The sequence below is a fragment of the Diadema setosum genome, chromosome 4 (assembly GCF_964275005.1).
Source record: "Diadema setosum chromosome 4, eeDiaSeto1, whole genome shotgun sequence".
Classification (NCBI taxonomy): domain Eukaryota; kingdom Metazoa; phylum Echinodermata; class Echinoidea; order Diadematoida; family Diadematidae; genus Diadema; species Diadema setosum.
In genome coordinates, this window is record NC_092688.1 from 29,939,100 (window position 1) to 29,958,766 (window position 19,667).

Genomic DNA, 19,667 nt, shown 5'->3' on the forward strand with positions numbered 1-19,667 from the left:
AATGATATTCATTTTCCATCCCAGGTCACTCTTGCTTTTCTGGATGGGGGCAAGGTCAACTCTGCTGTAGACTCGGTGTCCACTCAGGCAGAGTGGTCATCCCTGGCCCGCTGCCCAAAGTTCAAACACCGTGCCACAGTTGGGACAGGAAAAGTTGATGAGCTCATTGAGTTCAGAGTCTACACTGTGGAGAGACACACCGGCCAGTTAGTTGTCTTGGGATCAAGTCTGCTCAGTGTATATAACCCCAAAACCAAGAAGGTGAGGACAACTTTCAGTGTGCTTCCTTTCCATGTGCGGGAATATCATACCAGCATCAAATATTCATCACTCTCCCACTGTGTCTTCTCTTTGTAACACTGATGTACTGTGGCAACAATGTTTTTCTCACACAGTATACCAAAAGAAGAGGGGGGGGGGATGTGAGGGAGCTAGCAGACTTGCTATGAGTTATTAATTTGTGATTTGTGTCAGCTCTGAAATTTGCTTGCAGGAACAGACAGTAGAGGATACTTTTGTCAAGGAAGTGGCATGATACAAGTGTCACTATTGTTGGTGTTCATACTGATGTGAATAAGTGGAATCCGAACTCTTTGTATTGTATTTCACTTTACCAAAAAAAAACAACAAACAAACAAACAAACAACCCAAATACATCTATCACTGTCTGTGCAAAACTGTTGATGAAATTACATCCAGTTTTATCCATAAGAATGAATATGTAATGGAACATGTTCTATTCTTAAGTTTCTTTGTTTACTGCCAGTGTAATTTGTTTAAATTTCTCAGAATTATCTTGATGAGCCAGTAGTGTTAGATGTACCAAGTCCATAGCAGTTTGAAATTCTCTGTATGCTTCATAAACCAGTCTGCTACCTTCCAGAAGTAGAAGACATATAACACCTTTTCAGTCTATCCTGTGGTTGTATCACTGTAAATTGCTTTCATGCTTAGCTTAACATCGGTGGACACCAGCTGCGCATGAGACGAGGCTACCCGATCACCAACCGTCCCACTCTTCCTCAATCTCTGGACCATCTTCCTCCAGTCCCAGGCTGTTCCCTGCTAGTGAGACTGCTAGTCAGGTCTGATGTAAGTTGTGTGTGACTAATAGCAACATCTCAAAGTGTAGGCAGTGTGTGCATTCCAAACACATAAAGAAGAGAATTTCTGGGAAGTCCAAGATCAGTGCCTTTGCACACAGTCCATTAACAGTGACACAGAGAGACCACCGTAGGCAGAATTCATTACAGTAATGGGACCTGCACTAATCTCTGCAGATTGCCTCTTCCTTTAGTGCAATAATAGGACAAATATTGTGCTGCAGTAGGAAGGGAAAGTAAGATATTGCAGCGTGTGCATCATATTGGGAAAATTTTCCCTTTGGATTATAGCCATCAGAAATTGCAATCTTGTGAAGCATTTGTAACTATTGGTTAATCCCTTGATTGAAATGTAAGTTGGAATGTTGATCATATTGAGATTCCCATGATGTGACACTATCATGTTCAATTTGATCATAAATTTCTCATTGCAGTCTGTTACTAAATAAGAGGGAGGACTGTCCAGTTATATCTAGGTTTACATTATTGTATTAACTGCTCTTAAAGGTTTTACGTTTTGACACCGCCCTTCTCCTCTGTGCCAACAGGACTTTCTAGAAGCACCAGCATACACCAGTGGCTTCTACCATTCTCACCAGTGTAAGCCCAATGAATCAGAGGTTAATGTAATCAAACACTACAAAGCAAGAGCTGACTGGCAGAAGACTGAGAAAGAAGCCATCTTGGAGCTGGCTAGAAGGGAAGGTAAAACTGGGTATTTTGACATAATCTCTTTGTCAGACATAACATGGGCATGCTGTGGCTGAGATATGTATTCAGGATACAAGTTTGAGGGTGAAAAAGATAAATCAATCCAAATTCAGGTTTCCCGTATATACTCTGTTTACAGAAAGTGTGTGATGTCATCAGGTTCAAAGCATTTTATGGTAGACCAGCAATTGGTTTCCACAAATGTTATTGGTTTTATTAGTCAATGTATGTTATATGCGGAGAATAATATTTATGTAGCAGTGAGTAATGATTGTACCTGAATATGAGGAAGGCCCAAGTTCAGAAGAGAGAATTTTGAGAAAAAATAAACATGCAAACAAATATCCAAAAATTTTCATTTTCTTTTATTGATGGTAATGTTATGTATACAAATGCACAGCAGTTATTTATATGATTATCTATATTTTTGTATTACTTACTTTGCAAGAGGTCTCCAAAGATGAAAGCCAAATTTGGACTTCGAGCCTTTTTTTATATTTAGGTATTTAATTGATAGATAGGCTGATTATAGGCACTTTGTGCGTTCTCAGTCATATGGTTGTGCAATATTTGTTTGGTTAATTACATGCCTGCATAATTGCATTTCTGCACCTACAAATCTTATTCGTCTCCTTCTGTTGGTCACAAAACATAATGTTTACTAAGATGACAGACACGTTGCTAGTACATCCAGGCCAGTAAGGGAACAGGAAAGTGATGATGTGTGGTCCAGACGATCTGATGAAGACATTGAGAGGTGGCTGACAGATAGACTAGACCTTTCAAAGCTTCCAAGGGACAGAAGACCTCCATTGCTGGACCTTGTCCGCTGTGTGGACTATGACAGTACTGCCGGGGTGGCAGTCAGAGTCCGGGCTGCCTTTGGTCTCCAAGGTATTTGCAATGCACCTTCACAATAAGCTATTTTGTAATTGGCTCGTGCACATGATTTCTGAAAATGACCTTTCTCTCTTTTTTTTTTTCAGTTGGTTAGGCACTTCACTCGTTCTCAAAATGACATAGTGCATGAGCTCGACCTAGCCATTCATGGAGTTTGTGTTTAAACAAAGTATGAGCTCATTTAGACCAGGCGACCATAATGGCCTGTCAGTCATCACTTTGGGAAGCATCCATTTCATTGTTTGCATTGAATGTGTTCACAATTTTTTTCCGTTATTGCAAAATACTAGGCTTCTTGTGAACAATTTGTTGCCAATCAGATGGATTAGCTGGCAAGCACTTTTTACATCGATTCTGTGGAAAATTGTTACAACTGAGATGCTTGTCTCAGTGAAGTTAATAACCAACGTGCCTGTTAATATATGGCAAATGATCTCTTTCTGCTCATGAGCAAAGTGGAACTGTAAAGTGACTTTACAGTCACTATATAGTCGCTATACTGATTTTTAGTGCATTTAATGTATAATCATTTCCCACTTAAAGTGGTATAATCATGAAGAAGATACTTTGCATCAATTCTGTAATGTTAATGTTTTGTAATGTTTTTGTTCACTCATCTCTGTATCCTAGTTTCATGTCAAATTACTATGGGAAGTCATCTCAGCACAGGTTGTGATTTTTGTTTTGTTTTGTTTTTCATTTCTTTTTGGTCTTTCTAGCTGAGAATCGCTATACTGTGGTCCTGACTAGACTCGTATATGGTGTTGGGGCCAATCAGCAGGCTGGAAAGACAGATGTAGCAGAGGTCAGTCAGCAGGAGGTGTTTCTGACCACAGAGATGGACATTGATAGTCTCATGAGATCACCTAGATGGAAAGACAGACCAAGGGTCAGTTTAGTTTGTGCATCTTGTTTTGTTTTGTTTATTTTTCTTAATTGTGATGTTATGTGATTATCCTATCACTATTGAACCAGTGGTTTCACCAAGTGATTGCAATCAAACCAATTTGATGTGACAGATTCACTAAGATCGGTCAGTATTCACAATATTCATCAGACTTTGCCATTTGTTTTGTTTTATTGCAGGTACTACACCCTCGGTATGATGAACGCTTCATTCTCTTTCTCCAGTTCTTTGGGGTGGAATGCGCTTACCAACCAGACCCCTCGGGCCTCTCCAAGGGAATGGTCAAAGGTGCTGGTGGTAAGGGGGACATAAAACTGGACAGCTCCTCATACTTGGGTTGGAGTGTCCTACCTGTTTTTGACCAGGGCTGTGTCCTGCAGGGCACATTCATCTTTCCCATCTTCCAAGATAGCAAGGACAAGGTGAACAGGCTCATTGCTTCACAGTGCTTCATATTTTGTGTGTGTGTGTGTGTGTGTGTGTGTGTGTATCTGTTTGAGTCTTGTAATTCTGCTTGTTACTTTGTTTTATCATATGTATGCGTGTGTGTAAATGTGTATATGTAGGGATTAGCCAGATGTGTGTATAAACAGGAAAACAACAGCCTGACAAATTGCACTGTGTATGAGGGATAGTTTCTGATTAAGCCCTTAGAGTACATTGAATTGTTTTACTCTATGAGTCATGGGTGACATCAATGTGATTATTAAAGGGGTACAAGATGATTGAGACTGAAATTGATATACATTACACATTCACAGGGCTTCCTTGAGTGAGTGTTCAGACTGAGACACTGTGAGGGAGCAGAACAACCAAACCCAAGGATTTGATTGATTCAAGTGAAAAAAAAAAAGAGAAAATCTTGAAACTCTCTGTTTTGTAGATCCGACATATTTAATGTTTGGAATATATTGTGGAGACAATTTGTTTTAAATTTTCTCTTTTTGGGGTTCAGCATGAGAATTCGCTTAGCAGAATGAGACAGCTAGAATTGGGTGAATTGCTTGAGAGTTGGCAGCCCTGCAGTCATTCTAGCCTGTGCGCAACCAGCTGAGCACTCATCAGTTGTTAGTGATGTTCATTTCATTTTGTTTATCATTCAATTTGCCTATTGCATTCATACAAGATCCATGCAGTAGATCATACGAAACGTTTTGATGGACAAATCACATTGTAATGGAGTAATTCAAAGAATAAAAGGAGGTTTTGTAGAGGAAGACACATGTTACCAATAGGGGCTCAGTCACACAGCCCAAAAGGCACGTAAACACATGAATCACGCAAGAAATTTGGTTGTGCGTGCTTGTCCATCGAGAATTTTTGCTGATTTATGCGATGAAAATCACCGATCAATTGCGCAAGAACTATGCAAAGATCACACAAAAATCACTTACAAACCACGCAGTTTCAGCGCATAGGCACGCAAAAGGCCCCAAATAGGGCGAATACATGTTTGTGCATGACGACTGAGGTCCACGGAAAACCACACATAATCTGCGCATTATCACTAATGAACTGAGTATGAATCGCACATGATTCGCACATGAACACGATAGCGGCAACATTTTCGTGAACGATCACTGATATTTCACTCGTATTTCGTGCCGCGTCTCGTTGTATTTCGTTGTCCGCGTAAGAACTACACAAACTATGCAAAAATTACGTAGAACAGCACAATACTACGTAAACTCTTACGCGAAGCCGAGTTTTGAGCTGCCCAAAACCTGGAATCGAGTAAAGCGCCGATCCGGCGCACATCGGTAGACAACTACGAAGGTTCAGACACACTCATGAAATGCGCAAATTGCGCTTGTATCGCGTAAGGCTCGAATTTCTTGCATGATTCATGCGTTTACGCGACTCTTTTTGGCTGTGTGACGTGACTGCATGGGCCAGGCACAGTGTATGTGAAAAACAAGGCTTTGAGTGAAGAACATCTTGATTTTTTTTTGTCTAAATATAAACAAGAGTCAAAAGGGGCCTGAGCTTTCGATCCTAGCAGAATCTTCGTCAGAGGCAAAATGACCATTTTGCCTCTGACGAAGATTCTGCTAGGATCGAAAGCTCAGGCCCCTTTTGACTCCATTTTACCCCTTTGGCTCGCCTTTATTGGATAAGCAGTTTTCAGCAGCTTTTTTGCCACATAAATATGAACAATTTGGATTCTTCAGGGGATACAGCAGAAATAAATCAAAGTCAAGGTCATGAAAAACTCTCCAAAAATGGAGCACATGAAAAAAAAAAAAACAACGAAAAGGGCAACATATATATGCACAGGCATTAGCATTAAAAAAAAAAAACAGAATAGGAGCAGGGTCACTCTGAGGAGATGGGAGTAGATTTAGAATGAACTGACAGGGTAAGACTGAAAGTGTAGTCACATTGATTCATGTTATCTGCAAGGTGTGATTTTTGTATATGAACAACAATAATTCTGACGCCATCATTGTATCTCAACCAGTCTTCCTTAAAAGGCTTGAGTGATTCTACCAGCCTGGAGTCCTGGATCCAGTCCTCACTGCAACAAAAGTCCATCAAGGTTCATTCCAGTCACCCATCTGCCATTGCCTCTATCTGGGATGCTCACTTCTACACTGGCCAGACAATACCCCTTCCAGTAAGTAATAACAACTTCTCTCTCTCTCTCTCTCTCTCTCTCTCTCTTAGCTTGTATGTAAAGTCATGACAACAGAAATACAGCCACTCAGAGGTAGCACATTGATGACATTTACAGCTAATCTTCCCATCACAAAATTTTCTCCAGGTTTTAGTAACTTTCTTCTTTTCATTTGCTTTTCTTACTACATGGTCTACAATATCTACACAGTATAGGATCAGCACTCGGACATGTTGGGTATGCAAGGGCAAGAGGATGTGCGGGAATTTGTTATTTTGTGTGTAATACCTTGTGATGATAATGAATAGTGACCAAAATGTTCTGAGTAATGGTTTTCCATGCTGGTTTTGCTTTATGTGAGCATTATGAATATTACAGTTGAAGTGCATATCTTATTGATGATAGATTTTTTCCAGCTCCTGTTTTACAAATACCAGTATCAAGTGTTATTACACCTTGTTGTACCCAGTAATAGTCATAATTGCAGACCTGCTTATTATTGTCCTGTTTCCTTAATGATATTTTATTTGTAACTGAGCAGACATTTCTCACACCTGTTTATTAGCTATTAGAATCATTGTACATATACTTCACAATCATCTTTTTCTTCTTTCTGTTGCCCACTTTTCTTATTAGGGCATGAAGACTGATTTCCTCTCTCATAAGAACAAACAAAAAAAAAAAATAAAAAAATAAAATCTCTGACAATGACATATATCAAGCTGGGGAGCAGTTGTTTTGTGGAAGCCATCTATAGGCCCAAAGAACCAGAAAGAATGACAGATGAATAGACTAAGACAGATATTAGAGAGGGGGCATGGTATTGTACCAAAATCACAAACTTGTGAATATCTTCACATGGTAAATTTCAACATTTGCACATGCAGAAGCTGGTGTCACAACAGAAGAAATGGACTAATTGATCTTCATGGTATTTGCCTATCACACACACAAAGGAAAGCTTTCTCAAGTGCTCTCTTATGGTTAGATGAGTACTGGTACACATATTTACAATGCTCCATGCATGCTTTCTCATTCAAATATTTGCTGATCTCTTACTCAAAATATATGCACAATGCCAATAATACAAGTATTTCCAATTAACCACCATATTCTCTCTTCATTGACATGTTTCAGAGGAGGGATCATTTGTTGAACATTGCTGGTGATTACAAGAAGTTCTCAAGCATCGCTCAGAAGAAGGCTGGACGGCTACTGAATGAAATCATTCTCCAAAGCCTTCCTTCTGTGGTCCAGAGTGAGGGAACACAGGGTCAAAAGTACCAAGCTGAGAAACAGAACTTTGAGGAAAAAATACAGGACGCTGTTACAGATCTTATGGTAAGGAAAGAATGACAGACAACAATGGCAAAACATGAAACAGAAAGATGCTGGGAAATTTAACATCCTTTCCCTATTAATGTACAACAATGTATGAAGAGATTCTCATATCAAGATTATAATTTCATCCAGTTTTCTTTAAAATAGTGTCAAATTGTGTGTTCTTTCTCCAAAAAGATTGGCATAATTCTTATTGTTGTTTATGCACGTCGTCTCAACTGTTTTACTGGCACGTTGTTAATGGGAAGAAAATATACAAGAAACATTTGATAGTCATGTATAGTGAAAAACAATTAATGGTTTGATATTTTAAGATGATCATGTGCACAAAAATGAACTAGTGAAATTCCATGAAAAATGCAAATTTTGCATTCCTAAGGAAACTTCTGTTTGCTCCTCAACTATGATTGAGTCATGCTTTATGCTATGTGTTGGGGGAAAAAAGGCCAAAGCAGCTTTGATGTGGTCTTGAAATATAAGTTATAGTGTGTTATTCTGGATTTTGAAAATTTGAAGAAGAAGAAAAAAAAAATCAATAAAATGCGAATTAATGTGCATATGAATAACACTTCATATCCTATCACTAAAACATCTGTTAAAATAGCTGATAATATGAATTCTTCTCGCAGGAAAATGCACTGCTGAGCACAGGCCAAGCTCCGCTCAAAGACTAAGGATCAAAGGGTGACAGGACCATGTTGATAACTAGCTCCAGGGATACAGAGCTTTGGACAATTGTCTGTCTGTTCACCATGCTGAAGAAGGATGAATGAAGAATACTTCTTCATGTACAGCTTTTTGAAAGTCCAAATGCTATATGTAGTACATGATTGGCTATTACCTTGTATTCAAATCAGTGCTATAATGTCAATTGAACCGATTTATTTTGTATTATTTTTTTTTTTAATTTGTACATATGTACATTGGCATATTTGTTATATCTTACAATACGTGGCTGTTGCCTATATGTTGTTGTGCACACACGCTCTGTACCTGCCCTTATGATTCTAAAGGTCACCATTTTAAAATGTGTCTTTTATTGCTGTATACAATTTTCTCCACCTATTTACCAGATAATGAGGTACTTCTGCTAATTAGGTAGGATTTGAGTAAACACTTCCCATGAATCTGATGTTCACCTGTCTTCATGTGTTTATCAGTCAGGTACAGTGCTTACCCGATAACGCAGACCCACTTTAGCGGAAGCACTACCTGAATGGTAAAATGCAACAAAATTCAGTGTAACAATTGTGTTATTTCATCTCTTATCTCTGTATGTGCCACAGTGTAAACCTCATGTGTGTCACATTATTCTGAGACAGCAATGTAAGCATGCTTTGGGAAAACATTTTGTTTCTCAAATCAATGCAACTTTTATAGATTTTTGTTACGCTCGACATAATATGAGTGAAGTTGTAGAGAAAATGCATACCTTTGCTTTGATATAAATTGTATGACAAATCTTTGATTGTTTTTCTTTCAAATAATGACCAGCAGCCCCATAATTGTAGAGGCATGATCCTGTTCGCACACAAAACAGTGACAGAAACTTTGAATTTACTTGCAGATCCAGTAGGGAACACGGCTTGATAGTCACCACATAAAATGCAAGCTGCCTATGACAGGAATGGAATCACGATCGAGAAATGCTTTCATTGTACTGTGGCGTTTGGCGATTTATCGATCAGTTTCATGTGCGGGTTTGTGCGTTTGAGCACAATATGTGAACTTGGCTCGCTGTCCACCGAGTCGGACATGTGAACATGGCAAATAAAGAGTTTATCTGAACCACAAACCACTTTATCAGGACTTGTTCTGACTGAACCACTTCCATTAATTCTTATCAGTGCATTGAAAAAGAAAGCTGAATCCTTCAAGGCAATTATATGGATTTAATTTCTTTTCCAAAAGGGTTATTTTTCATCCAATTTCAGATAGATTCTGTGGATTGCATAGTCTAAACATTTGCTGTCTGTTAGCCAGTAGGACATTGTGCAGGCAGTTATATGAAGCGCCCTTAGCTTCCACTCATACATGCACCTCATTGCAAATGTGGAGTCACCTTCACCGCATGCTGTCCACATACTCATTCAGTATGCATTTGAGTATGTGTAATGTGTGTGTGTGGACATGTGCTTGTGGCAGACGGAAAAAGAATGAGATAATTTAAAAACAAAAATGAAAACATAAAATATGTTGTCACTCAGTTGCATGCATTGCATGTATATGTGTTGTCCCCCTTAAATGGTGTAACAAGAACCTATTTAAGTTAAATAAGAGTGCAGCCTATTTCTCAGCATTGGCAGGATCAGAGACATTGTCACTTAATATGTACTGTGAACTCTGCAAAGGGTTGTTATATGAATCAAATGGATGAAGTTTTGTACCAGTGATGCGTTTGCTCAAACAATGAGACTGCTTTGTCATCTTTACCGCTGTTTCTGTATGTTCTGCATGTGTGGACATCAATGGGATGAGTATTTGGGCAATCTTTGTCCATATGCACATACTGGGTGTCATGTGGGGTGTTATGCAGGGGCCAATACCAGCCACCACTTGATCTAATTGTATGGGAGCTCTGCTTCAATGGGAGAAAAGCTTATGTACCTAGTAGGCATTCTGGGGTTTGTTGTCTATAGTATGTGTTGTGAGCATCCAAGTGTAATTGAGACACTGTGTATTATTTCAAAAATGACTGCTACTGAAATGGCTGCTGCAATCTGTGCAAATGAAAGCTATGACATGAAGTAAATGTAGGGCACCCAGACTCCAGAATAATATGTTGTGGTATAGGACTTAGCAAGTTACATGGTACGTGTGCTTTATGAACCACTTGTTTAGCAGTTGGTCAACATGTTACGCTTTGTGCCAAGACTTGCTAAAGTAAGGTTACAAATTTAGGCAAAATTTGATATTCTAACTTCTTTATGGTCATGTGGGAAATGGAAATTGATTTTTTTTTTTCAGTTGTTACCATTACAGGTTCATTAACCTCTATCTTTTAGTTGTTTGGGAGTAACACTATTCAGATCATTACAGCAGTTATTCTTGTTATAGAAGTAGCATTGTACATTGATTTGTATGAAAGGAAAATCTTGGTTGTGGAAATTTCGTAGTAACATTAAAAAAATGTTAATATCAGTTTTTATAGTATCAGATTTCCCCAGTACAAGTAATAAATGTCATATTATTCAAAGCTTACATCAAATCCCACATAGTTACTTCTGTGAGAGAAACCTTTACTTTACCAATGTAGAGACTACATTTCATTATGTTTGTATATAGATATGTGTGTGTGTGTGTGTTTCAGCTGAGAGATGGCAAAACTACATACAAGTGTTCAGGTATGTCGAAAATTTACGGAAATTGACTTAGTCACATACATACAGATGTATTTCAGTTTGATTTAGTGTAATCTAACACTTAACAAAATTGTGAAATCAGAACACATCCCATTATTGAGATATGACGCCTCCTTCCCGTGGGAAATGTTAGAATTTTGTTGGCAAAACAATGTGTAGATACGCGCTTGCCCTTTCTTAACTCTCATCGGTTAAGAACTTGGCAAAACAACATATCTACACACAATATGTTGCTTTGCCATATAAATGTTTACACAGTATTAGGGTGCGTGACCGTTTGCAGCATGCAGAACCATGCATTCAGTGGCATGGGACATGTACTTGCACTATTGATCGAGACTTCCATTGTTTTGCTGTAGCAATAGCTTGGTAAGTTTTATGTGGTAAAACAACGTAGGTTTTAATTTACGCAAATTATTCTAAAATAAGGAGTTTATTGAATCAATTTGCATTCAATACATTTTTTTTTTTGTACTGTTGGTCCTTTTAGGGTAAGATATGATGTATTAAACAAAAACAAAACAGCTGTACGTTTGCAAAACTTATAAACTCGAGTTTGCATGTAGATATGTTGTTTTGTCATCTCATGGCCAGTGTGTGTGTTTGTGTGTGTGTGTGTGTGTGTGTGTGTGTGTGTGACTGGAAGCAAGATATAATGTGAAAACCATCGCACAAGATGAAAAAGAAAATACAAGAGTATGTGTATTCTAATAATCACTCATGACAATTTTTTTTTCCCAAAACACTTTGTACACATTCCAAATGTACATTTTATTTCCTACAAACAAAAGTTTTAAAAGCCTTGTGCTGCTGTATCACAGAAACTTCGCAAACTAAGAAGTGTGATATCATATGAAACATAACAGAAGGCAATCAAACCAAAACAACACTAATTACATGATTGGAATGGGCTGAGCAAAAATGGCAAGACCTAAGCCAATACATACACAGGGAGATTTACTTGCATGGTCCGGCCACAAACGGGTTATTACTTTACATACTTTTCAAAGGTTTAGAAAAATGTAAGTGAACAGAGATCTCTGCTATGGAGAAAACTGGTTCTTGCAATTGTACAACCAAGTTTGTTTCTTTTTCCTGTCTCTATGTATTGGTAGGTTAGGAAAATTCTATTTCTTGTATTTCAAGTCCACATTTGACAAGGCTCAAAGAAACACCAGAATATCACTTCATCTGTGTACTGTATATACTTTGTATCATACACTTGTACAGCTGTACTATAATACTGTTGTTAAATTCATGTCTCAGTGTCCTCCCGTGCAAAAGAGAGAGATGAAGAATCTGAATACCATTACCTCACTGCATCCTTACAGACCAGAGTTGACTACATGTACACTGCAGTTAATATGAATTCTTCTCGCAGGAAAATGCACTGCTGAGCACAGGCCAAGCTCCGCTCAAAGACTAAGGATCAAAGGGTGACAGGACCATGTTGATAACTAGCTCCAGGGATACAGAGCTTTGGACAATTGTCTGTCTGTTCACCATGCTGAAGAAGGATGAATGAAGAATACTTCTTCATGTACAGCTTTTTGAAAGTCCAAATGCTATATGTAGTACATGATTGGCTATTACCTTGTATTCAAATCAGTGCTATAATGTCAATTGAACCGATTTATTTTGTATTATTTTTTTTTTTAATTTGTACATATGTACATTGGCATATTTGTTATATCTTACAATACGTGGCTGTTGCCTATATGTTGTTGTGCACACACGCTCTGTACCTGCCCTTATGATTCTAAAGGTCACCATTTTAAAATGTGTCTTTTATTGCTGTATATACAATTTTCTCCACCTATTTACCAGATAATGAGGTACTTCTGCTAATTAGGTAGGATTTGAGTAAACACTTCCCATGAATCTGATGTTCACCTGTCTTCATGTGTTTATCAGTCAGGTACAGTGCTTACCCGATAACGCAGACCCACTTTAGCGGAAGCACTACCTGAATGGTAAAATGCAACAAAATTCAGTGTAACAATTGTGTTATTTCATCTCTTATCTCTGTATGTGCCACAGTGTAAACCTCATGTGTGTCACATTATTCTGAGACAGCAATGTAAGCATGCTTTGGGAAAACATTTTGTTTCTCAAATCAATGCAACTTTTATAGATTTTTGTTACGCTCGACATAATATGAGTGAAGTTGTAGAGAAAATGCATACCTTTGCTTTGATATAAATTGTATGACAAATCTTTGATTGTTTTTCTTTCAAATAATGACCAGCAGCCCCATAATTGTAGAGGCATGATCCTGTTCGCACACAAAACAGTGACAGAAACTTTGAATTTACTTGCAGATCCAGTAGGGAACACGGCTTGATAGTCACCACATAAAATGCAAGCTGCCTATGACAGGAATGGAATCACGATCGAGAAATGCTTTCATTGTACTGTGGCGTTTGGCGATTTATCGATCAGTTTCATGTGCGGGTTTGTGCGTTTGAGCACAATATGTGAACTTGGCTCGCTGTCCACCGAGTCGGACATGTGAACATGGCAAATAAAGAGTTTATCTGAACCACAAACCACTTTATCAGGACTTGTTCTGACTGAACCACTTCCATTAATTCTTATCAGTGCATTGAAAAAGAAAGCTGAATCCTTCAAGGCAATTATATGGATTTAATTTCTTTTCCAAAAGGGTTATTTTTCATCCAATTTCAGATAGATTCTGTGGATTGCATAGTCTAAACATTTGCTGTCTGTTAGCCAGTAGGACATTGTGCAGGCAGTTATATGAAGCGCCCTTAGCTTCCACTCATACATGCACCTCATTGCAAATGTGGAGTCACCTTCACCGCATGCTGTCCACATACTCATTCAGTATGCATTTGAGTATGTGTAATGTGTGTGTGTGGACATGTGCTTGTGGCAGACGGAAAAAGAATGAGATAATTTAAAAACAAAAATGAAAACATAAAATATGTTGTCACTCAGTTGCATGCATTGCATGTATATGTGTTGTCCCCCTTAAATGGTGTAACAAGAACCTATTTAAGTTAAATAAGAGTGCAGCCTATTTCTCAGCATTGGCAGGATCAGAGACATTGTCACTTAATATGTACTGTGAACTCTGCAAAGGGTTGTTATATGAATCAAATGGATGAAGTTTTGTACCAGTGATGCGTTTGCTCAAACAATGAGACTGCTTTGTCATCTTTACCGCTGTTTCTGTATGTTCTGCATGTGTGGACATCAATGGGATGAGTATTTGGGCAATCTTTGTCCATATGCACATACTGGGTGTCATGTGGGGTGTTATGCAGGGGCCAATACCAGCCACCACTTGATCTAATTGTATGGGAGCTCTGCTTCAATGGGAGAAAAGCTTATGTACCTAGTAGGCATTCTGGGGTTTGTTGTCTATAGTATGTGTTGTGAGCATCCAAGTGTAATTGAGACACTGTGTATTATTTCAAAAATGACTGCTACTGAAATGGCTGCTGCAATCTGTGGAAATGAAAGCTATGACATGAAGTAAATGTAGGGCACCCAGACTCCAGAATAATATGTTGTGGTATAGGACTTAGCAAGTTACATGGTACGTGTGCTTTATGAACCACTTGTTTAGCAGTTGGTCAACATGTTACGCTTTGTGCCAAGACTTGCTAAAGTAAGGTTACAAATTTAGGCAAAATTTGATATTCTAACTTCTTTATGGTTATGTGGGAAATGGAAATGGATTTTTTTTTTTTCAGTTGTTACCATTACAGGTTCATTAACCTCTATCTTTTAGTTGTTTGGGAGTAACACTATTCAGATCATTACAGCAGTTATTCTTGTTATAGAAGTAGCATTGTACATTGATTTGTATGAAAGGAAAATCTTGGCTGTGGAAATTCCGTAGTAACATTCAAAAAATGTTAATATCAGTTTTTATAGTATCAGATTTCCCCAGTACAAGTAATAAATGTCATATTATTCAAAGCTTGCATCAAATCCCACATAGTTACTTCTGTGAGAGAAACCTTTACTTTACCAATGTAGAGACTACATTTCATTATGTTTGTATATAGATATGTGTGTGTGTGTGTTTCGGCTGAGAGATGGCGATACTACATACAAGTGTTCAGATATGTCGAAAATTTACGGAAATTGACTTAGTCACATACATACAGATGTATTTCAGTTTGATTTAGTGTAATCTAACACTTAACAAAATTGTGAAATCAGAACACATCCCATTATTGAGATATGACGCCCCCTTCCCGTGGGAAATGTTAGAATTTTGTTGGCAAAACAATGTGTCGATACGCGCTTGCCCTTTCTTAACTCTCATCGGTTAAGAACTTGGCAAAACAACATATCTACACACAATATGTTGCTTTGCCATATAAATGTTTACACAGTATTAGGGTGCGTGACCGTTTGCAGCATGCAGAACCATGCATTCAGTGGCATGGGACATGTACTTGCACTATTGATCGAGACTTCCATTGTTTTGCTGTAGCAATAGCTTGGTAAGTTTTATGTGGTAAAACAACGTAGGTTTTAATTTATGCAAATTATTCTAAAATAAGGAGTTTATTGAATCAATTTGCATTCAATACATTTTTTTTTTTTTTTTTTTTACTGTTGGTCCTTTTAGGGTAAGATATGACGTATTAAACAAAAACAAAACAGCTGTACGTTTGCAAAACTTATAAACTCGAGTTTGCATGTAGATATGTTGTTTTGTCATCTCATGGCCAGTGTGTGTGTTTGTATATGTGTGTGTGTGTGTGTGTGTGTGTGTGTGTGTGTGACTGGAAGCAAGATATAATATGAAAACCATCGCACAAGATGAAAAAGAAAATACAAGAGTATGTGTATTCTAATAATCACTCATGACAATTTTTTTTTTCCCAAAACACTTTGTACACATTCCAAATGTACATTTTATTTCCTACAAACAAAAAAGTTTTAAAAGCCTTGTGCTGCTGTATCACAGAAACTTCGCAAACTAAGAAGTGTGATATCATATGAAACATAACAGAAGGCAATCAAACCAAAACAACACTAATTACATGATTGGAATGGGCTGAGCAAAAATGGCAAGACCTAAGCCAATACATACACAGGGAGATTTACTTGCATGGTCCGGCCACAAACGGGTTATTACTTTACATACTTTTCAAAGGTTTAGAAAAATGTAAGTGAACAGAGATCTCTGCTATGGAGAAAACTGGTTCTTGCAATTGTACAACCAAGTTTGTTTCTTTTTCCTGTCTCTATGTATTGGTAGGTTAGAAAAATTCTATTTCTTCTATTTCAAGTCCACATTTGACAAGGCTCAAAGAAACACCAGAATATCACTTCATCTGTGTACTGTATATACTTTGTATCATACACTTGTACAGCTGTACTTTAATACTGTTGTTAAATTCATGTCTCAGTGTCCTCCTGTGCAAAAGAGAGAGATGAAGAATCTGAACACCATTACCTCACTGCATCCTTACAGACCAGAGTTTTTTCTACTTGAAATGTTGACTACATGTACACTGCAGTTAACAGAAACTAAACATAAATCAAAGACCTGGTAGTATGGGGAAACATGAAACTAGGATAAGCGTCCATCAGTAACATGTCAGCAAATATGTGCATTGAAGCATACGCTCATCAGTAACAGTCAACTCCTGTTTAGATTCTTTGGCTGTGTGTGTGTGTGTACTTATAAAGAGATCAGTTATAAATCTGCATACAATTTGTTACAGGGATTCTTGAATATTGTATATCCGAGCTGGGCCAGCCTTCCCATTACATGGTACCCCCACTCTACTGGGTCTTCACAAAGCAGGGTCTGCTCAGGGGGAAGTCAGTATTTCTATGTCATAAACTGACAAGAAGCACACCATTTCACATGGATGGTCCTTATCCTCCAGCTTGTACAACATACCTACATGCAGATAACTGGAGCAGCACACAAAGACTTCTTATTCAAAGACACCACACATTGTTGGGCCTGTTGTAAAATATCAGTTATTTGTTTTTTTTTTTCATTGACTGGAGTAAGCATGTAAAATACTCTGCACACGGACAAATGTGACAAAATGTTTCACATTTCACCTGATCAGATCTACTAAATCACTGATACTGACAAACCCATATTTTGCATCTTATATCTGAAAGCATATCTATTACTGCACGTATAAGAGGAGTTGTAAGAATTCTGCAATGTGCAGAGAGATAATTTTCCTCAAATAAAGAAAACAAGAATTTTCAGCGGCACCTGAATGACAAACTCCATAATGTGTAAAACAAACAGTGTTTTAACTTTTGCAACGTTCTTAAGTCATACCACTAATAGTATGATTAGATATATATTTGGTGGTACCGTATCAGATTTTTTTTTTCATTATTTTTCCTACAAAATTTGTACAAACAAAATTATTCTTCAAAGTGCACGTTTTCTTGAATTTTTTTGCAAGTATTCACAATGTGTATAGACTATATACAGTGGAATAGAAAAAGTGAATACATTTCAGTATATACAGCTAATTGTTAACAAGAAAGTGGCCTTTCTTTGCGTGTACGCAGACTAAACTAAAACAGAAATATCAAGCTTTCAATAGCAAAAAGCAGGAAAAAGAGACAGGATGTGAGGGAAGAATGGAGAGAGAGACTGCAGAATGTGTAAGAAAGGAAGAAGGAAGCAAACAGGTATGTTAAAAGGTAGCGACAGAAATGACTGAGAAGCAAGCATTTTACATCAATTAAGTTTTCATATGATTTCAAGATGAAGAGATTAAATAAAAAGTCAATGAATCTCACATGCATGTGTGTCTACTAAATATAACTTTTGTTTTTGTTGTTGTTGTTGTTGTTGTTGTTGTTGAGGAGTAACAAAATCCTGGGGGGAAAAAACATGATCCACAACATGGACTTATGATGGGACATCATGTCACAAATAATGGTACCTAAACAAATATTCAAGGTGACATGCTCTAAAATCATGAAGTACATGGTGTGAAAGAAGACATGCACATCTCATTGACATGTCTCTATTTACAATCACATGCAAGTGTCAGATGTAAGGGCAAAGGGCATTATATAAATTGGTACCTGAACTTTATCAGAATTCTTCTCTTTTTAGCAACATTTTTGTTGTACATGATGTGTACTTTGTTGTACACACACACACACACACACAAAAGAGTACAATGTAATGAAACAAATTTAGGTGAATTCTCTAGACACTGGTATTTTGGGGTGAGTCCTTGGTCACTGGTGGGAATAGCATTAGACTGCCAAGAGCTGTGTTCTACCATGCAAAGACCATGAACAATAACATGGTACATCTTTATCTGTATGATCACTATACAGCCGTATTTATAACAATTTTTAAAAAGACACACATACAATCTGCGTTTTTTAGTTCTTGTCTAAACTCAATCTGTCATGATTCACCCAAGACATGATATTGGCACACAAACCATTGACTGTTTAAATGGCCATTTAAATGGCCATTTAACTGGCCATGCAAGACCATTTGCATGGACTTGCATACCTTCCTTTTCTTTGAATTACTGGGTAGGACAAAGAATCAAAGCATGCAGTCTGTTCTATGGCTTGATTTACAAAGAAAATCACCATTTGGTAGTGCTGATTTTACCATAATTTTGTTTTTCATGTTCAAATGTTTTACAATTCAATTACAAGGCAATGTGAGTCAAAGAATAAACACTTCTACTGTATAAGGTGTTATTTTCGTGAGGGTGTAATCTTCGCAAATTTCGCGAATCACAGTTGGATCGTGAATTTTACAACACATGAATATGTCTCAAGGTCCTTGGGTAATAGTGCATTAATGTTAGCGTTGGTGTCAATTCGCGAAAACTATATCTCACAAATATGTCTATGATCTCCTCATTTGCGAAAATATCTGTATGCAAAAAATAACAGCTTATACATTATGTCAATGCTGAATGACTGCCATTTAAACTTTTGACACCAGGTTGAATACAGCATGTGCAGAGCAGTATACAGTGTACTATGATAAATGTTGTCACTGTTGTCACAAGCAAGTATACAAAGTCGTCCATCATGCCTAAATTGCAAACACAATTCAAACAATACACTTCTGCATCTTTAAAAACACTTTGAATCCAGAGCAGTATTCACTGCTTTGGTGATAAAAAGGAAAATTATTTGTAATCATCAGAACATACAACAGGAACATATCGATGACACACTACCTGGATTGCTTAATGCTATAGTATTTCTTTCATAGGTAAACAAGAGAAGTATGCCATCCAGGACTTTCAGCAGCATGAATTAAATCAGCAAGTCACATATAATGTACAGAACACATGTAAAATCATTGCAAATTCCAGTCATCCTACAGCCAACTACTTTTTCACTGGTTCCTATGGATGATACTATACACTTTGTTTTCACCACTTACAATAATTCCATGCAGTATACAACAAATGCATACACAAGCATTATACATGTACACAAAATTATTTTTTCATGCGTTGCAAATTGCCGAGTGGTGATATACCTGTCTTTTATTTTCTGCCCAATTACTTACATTTCTGGCATTTCCAGGACTTTTTTCTTTCTTATGGACAAACAAATATTTGGGGGTTTTGTGTGTAGGCCTATATTGCCTGTAAACTGAACTCAGACAAATACATGCCGATACTAAGAAAATATAGCTGGATCTGCAGCTAACAAGCGGAATCAAACTGGACTGATAATAAATAACAGTGTGAAGTAAC

The 19,667-nt window shown here is 37.5% G+C and overlaps 1 protein-coding gene across 1 annotated transcript in view; it reads left to right on the plus strand.

The window, feature by feature from the left end:
• Positions 1 to 11,384, plus strand: part of LOC140228001 (uncharacterized) — a 39,201-nt gene extending 27,817 nt beyond the window's left edge. Inside the window, exons 13-21 of the mRNA XM_072308397.1 lie at positions 25 to 261; positions 955 to 1,092; positions 1,652 to 1,808; positions 2,481 to 2,708; positions 3,434 to 3,603; positions 3,801 to 4,043; positions 6,083 to 6,238; positions 7,376 to 7,579; positions 8,209 to 11,384. Of these exons, the coding sequence (XP_072164498.1) occupies positions 25 to 261; positions 955 to 1,092; positions 1,652 to 1,808; positions 2,481 to 2,708; positions 3,434 to 3,603; positions 3,801 to 4,043; positions 6,083 to 6,238; positions 7,376 to 7,579; positions 8,209 to 8,253 (1,578 nt within the window). The 3' untranslated portion in view covers positions 8,254 to 11,384. The remainder of the gene's footprint in view (positions 1 to 24; positions 262 to 954; positions 1,093 to 1,651; positions 1,809 to 2,480; positions 2,709 to 3,433; positions 3,604 to 3,800; positions 4,044 to 6,082; positions 6,239 to 7,375; positions 7,580 to 8,208) is intronic.
• Positions 11,385 to 19,667: the final 8,283 nt, after the last annotated feature.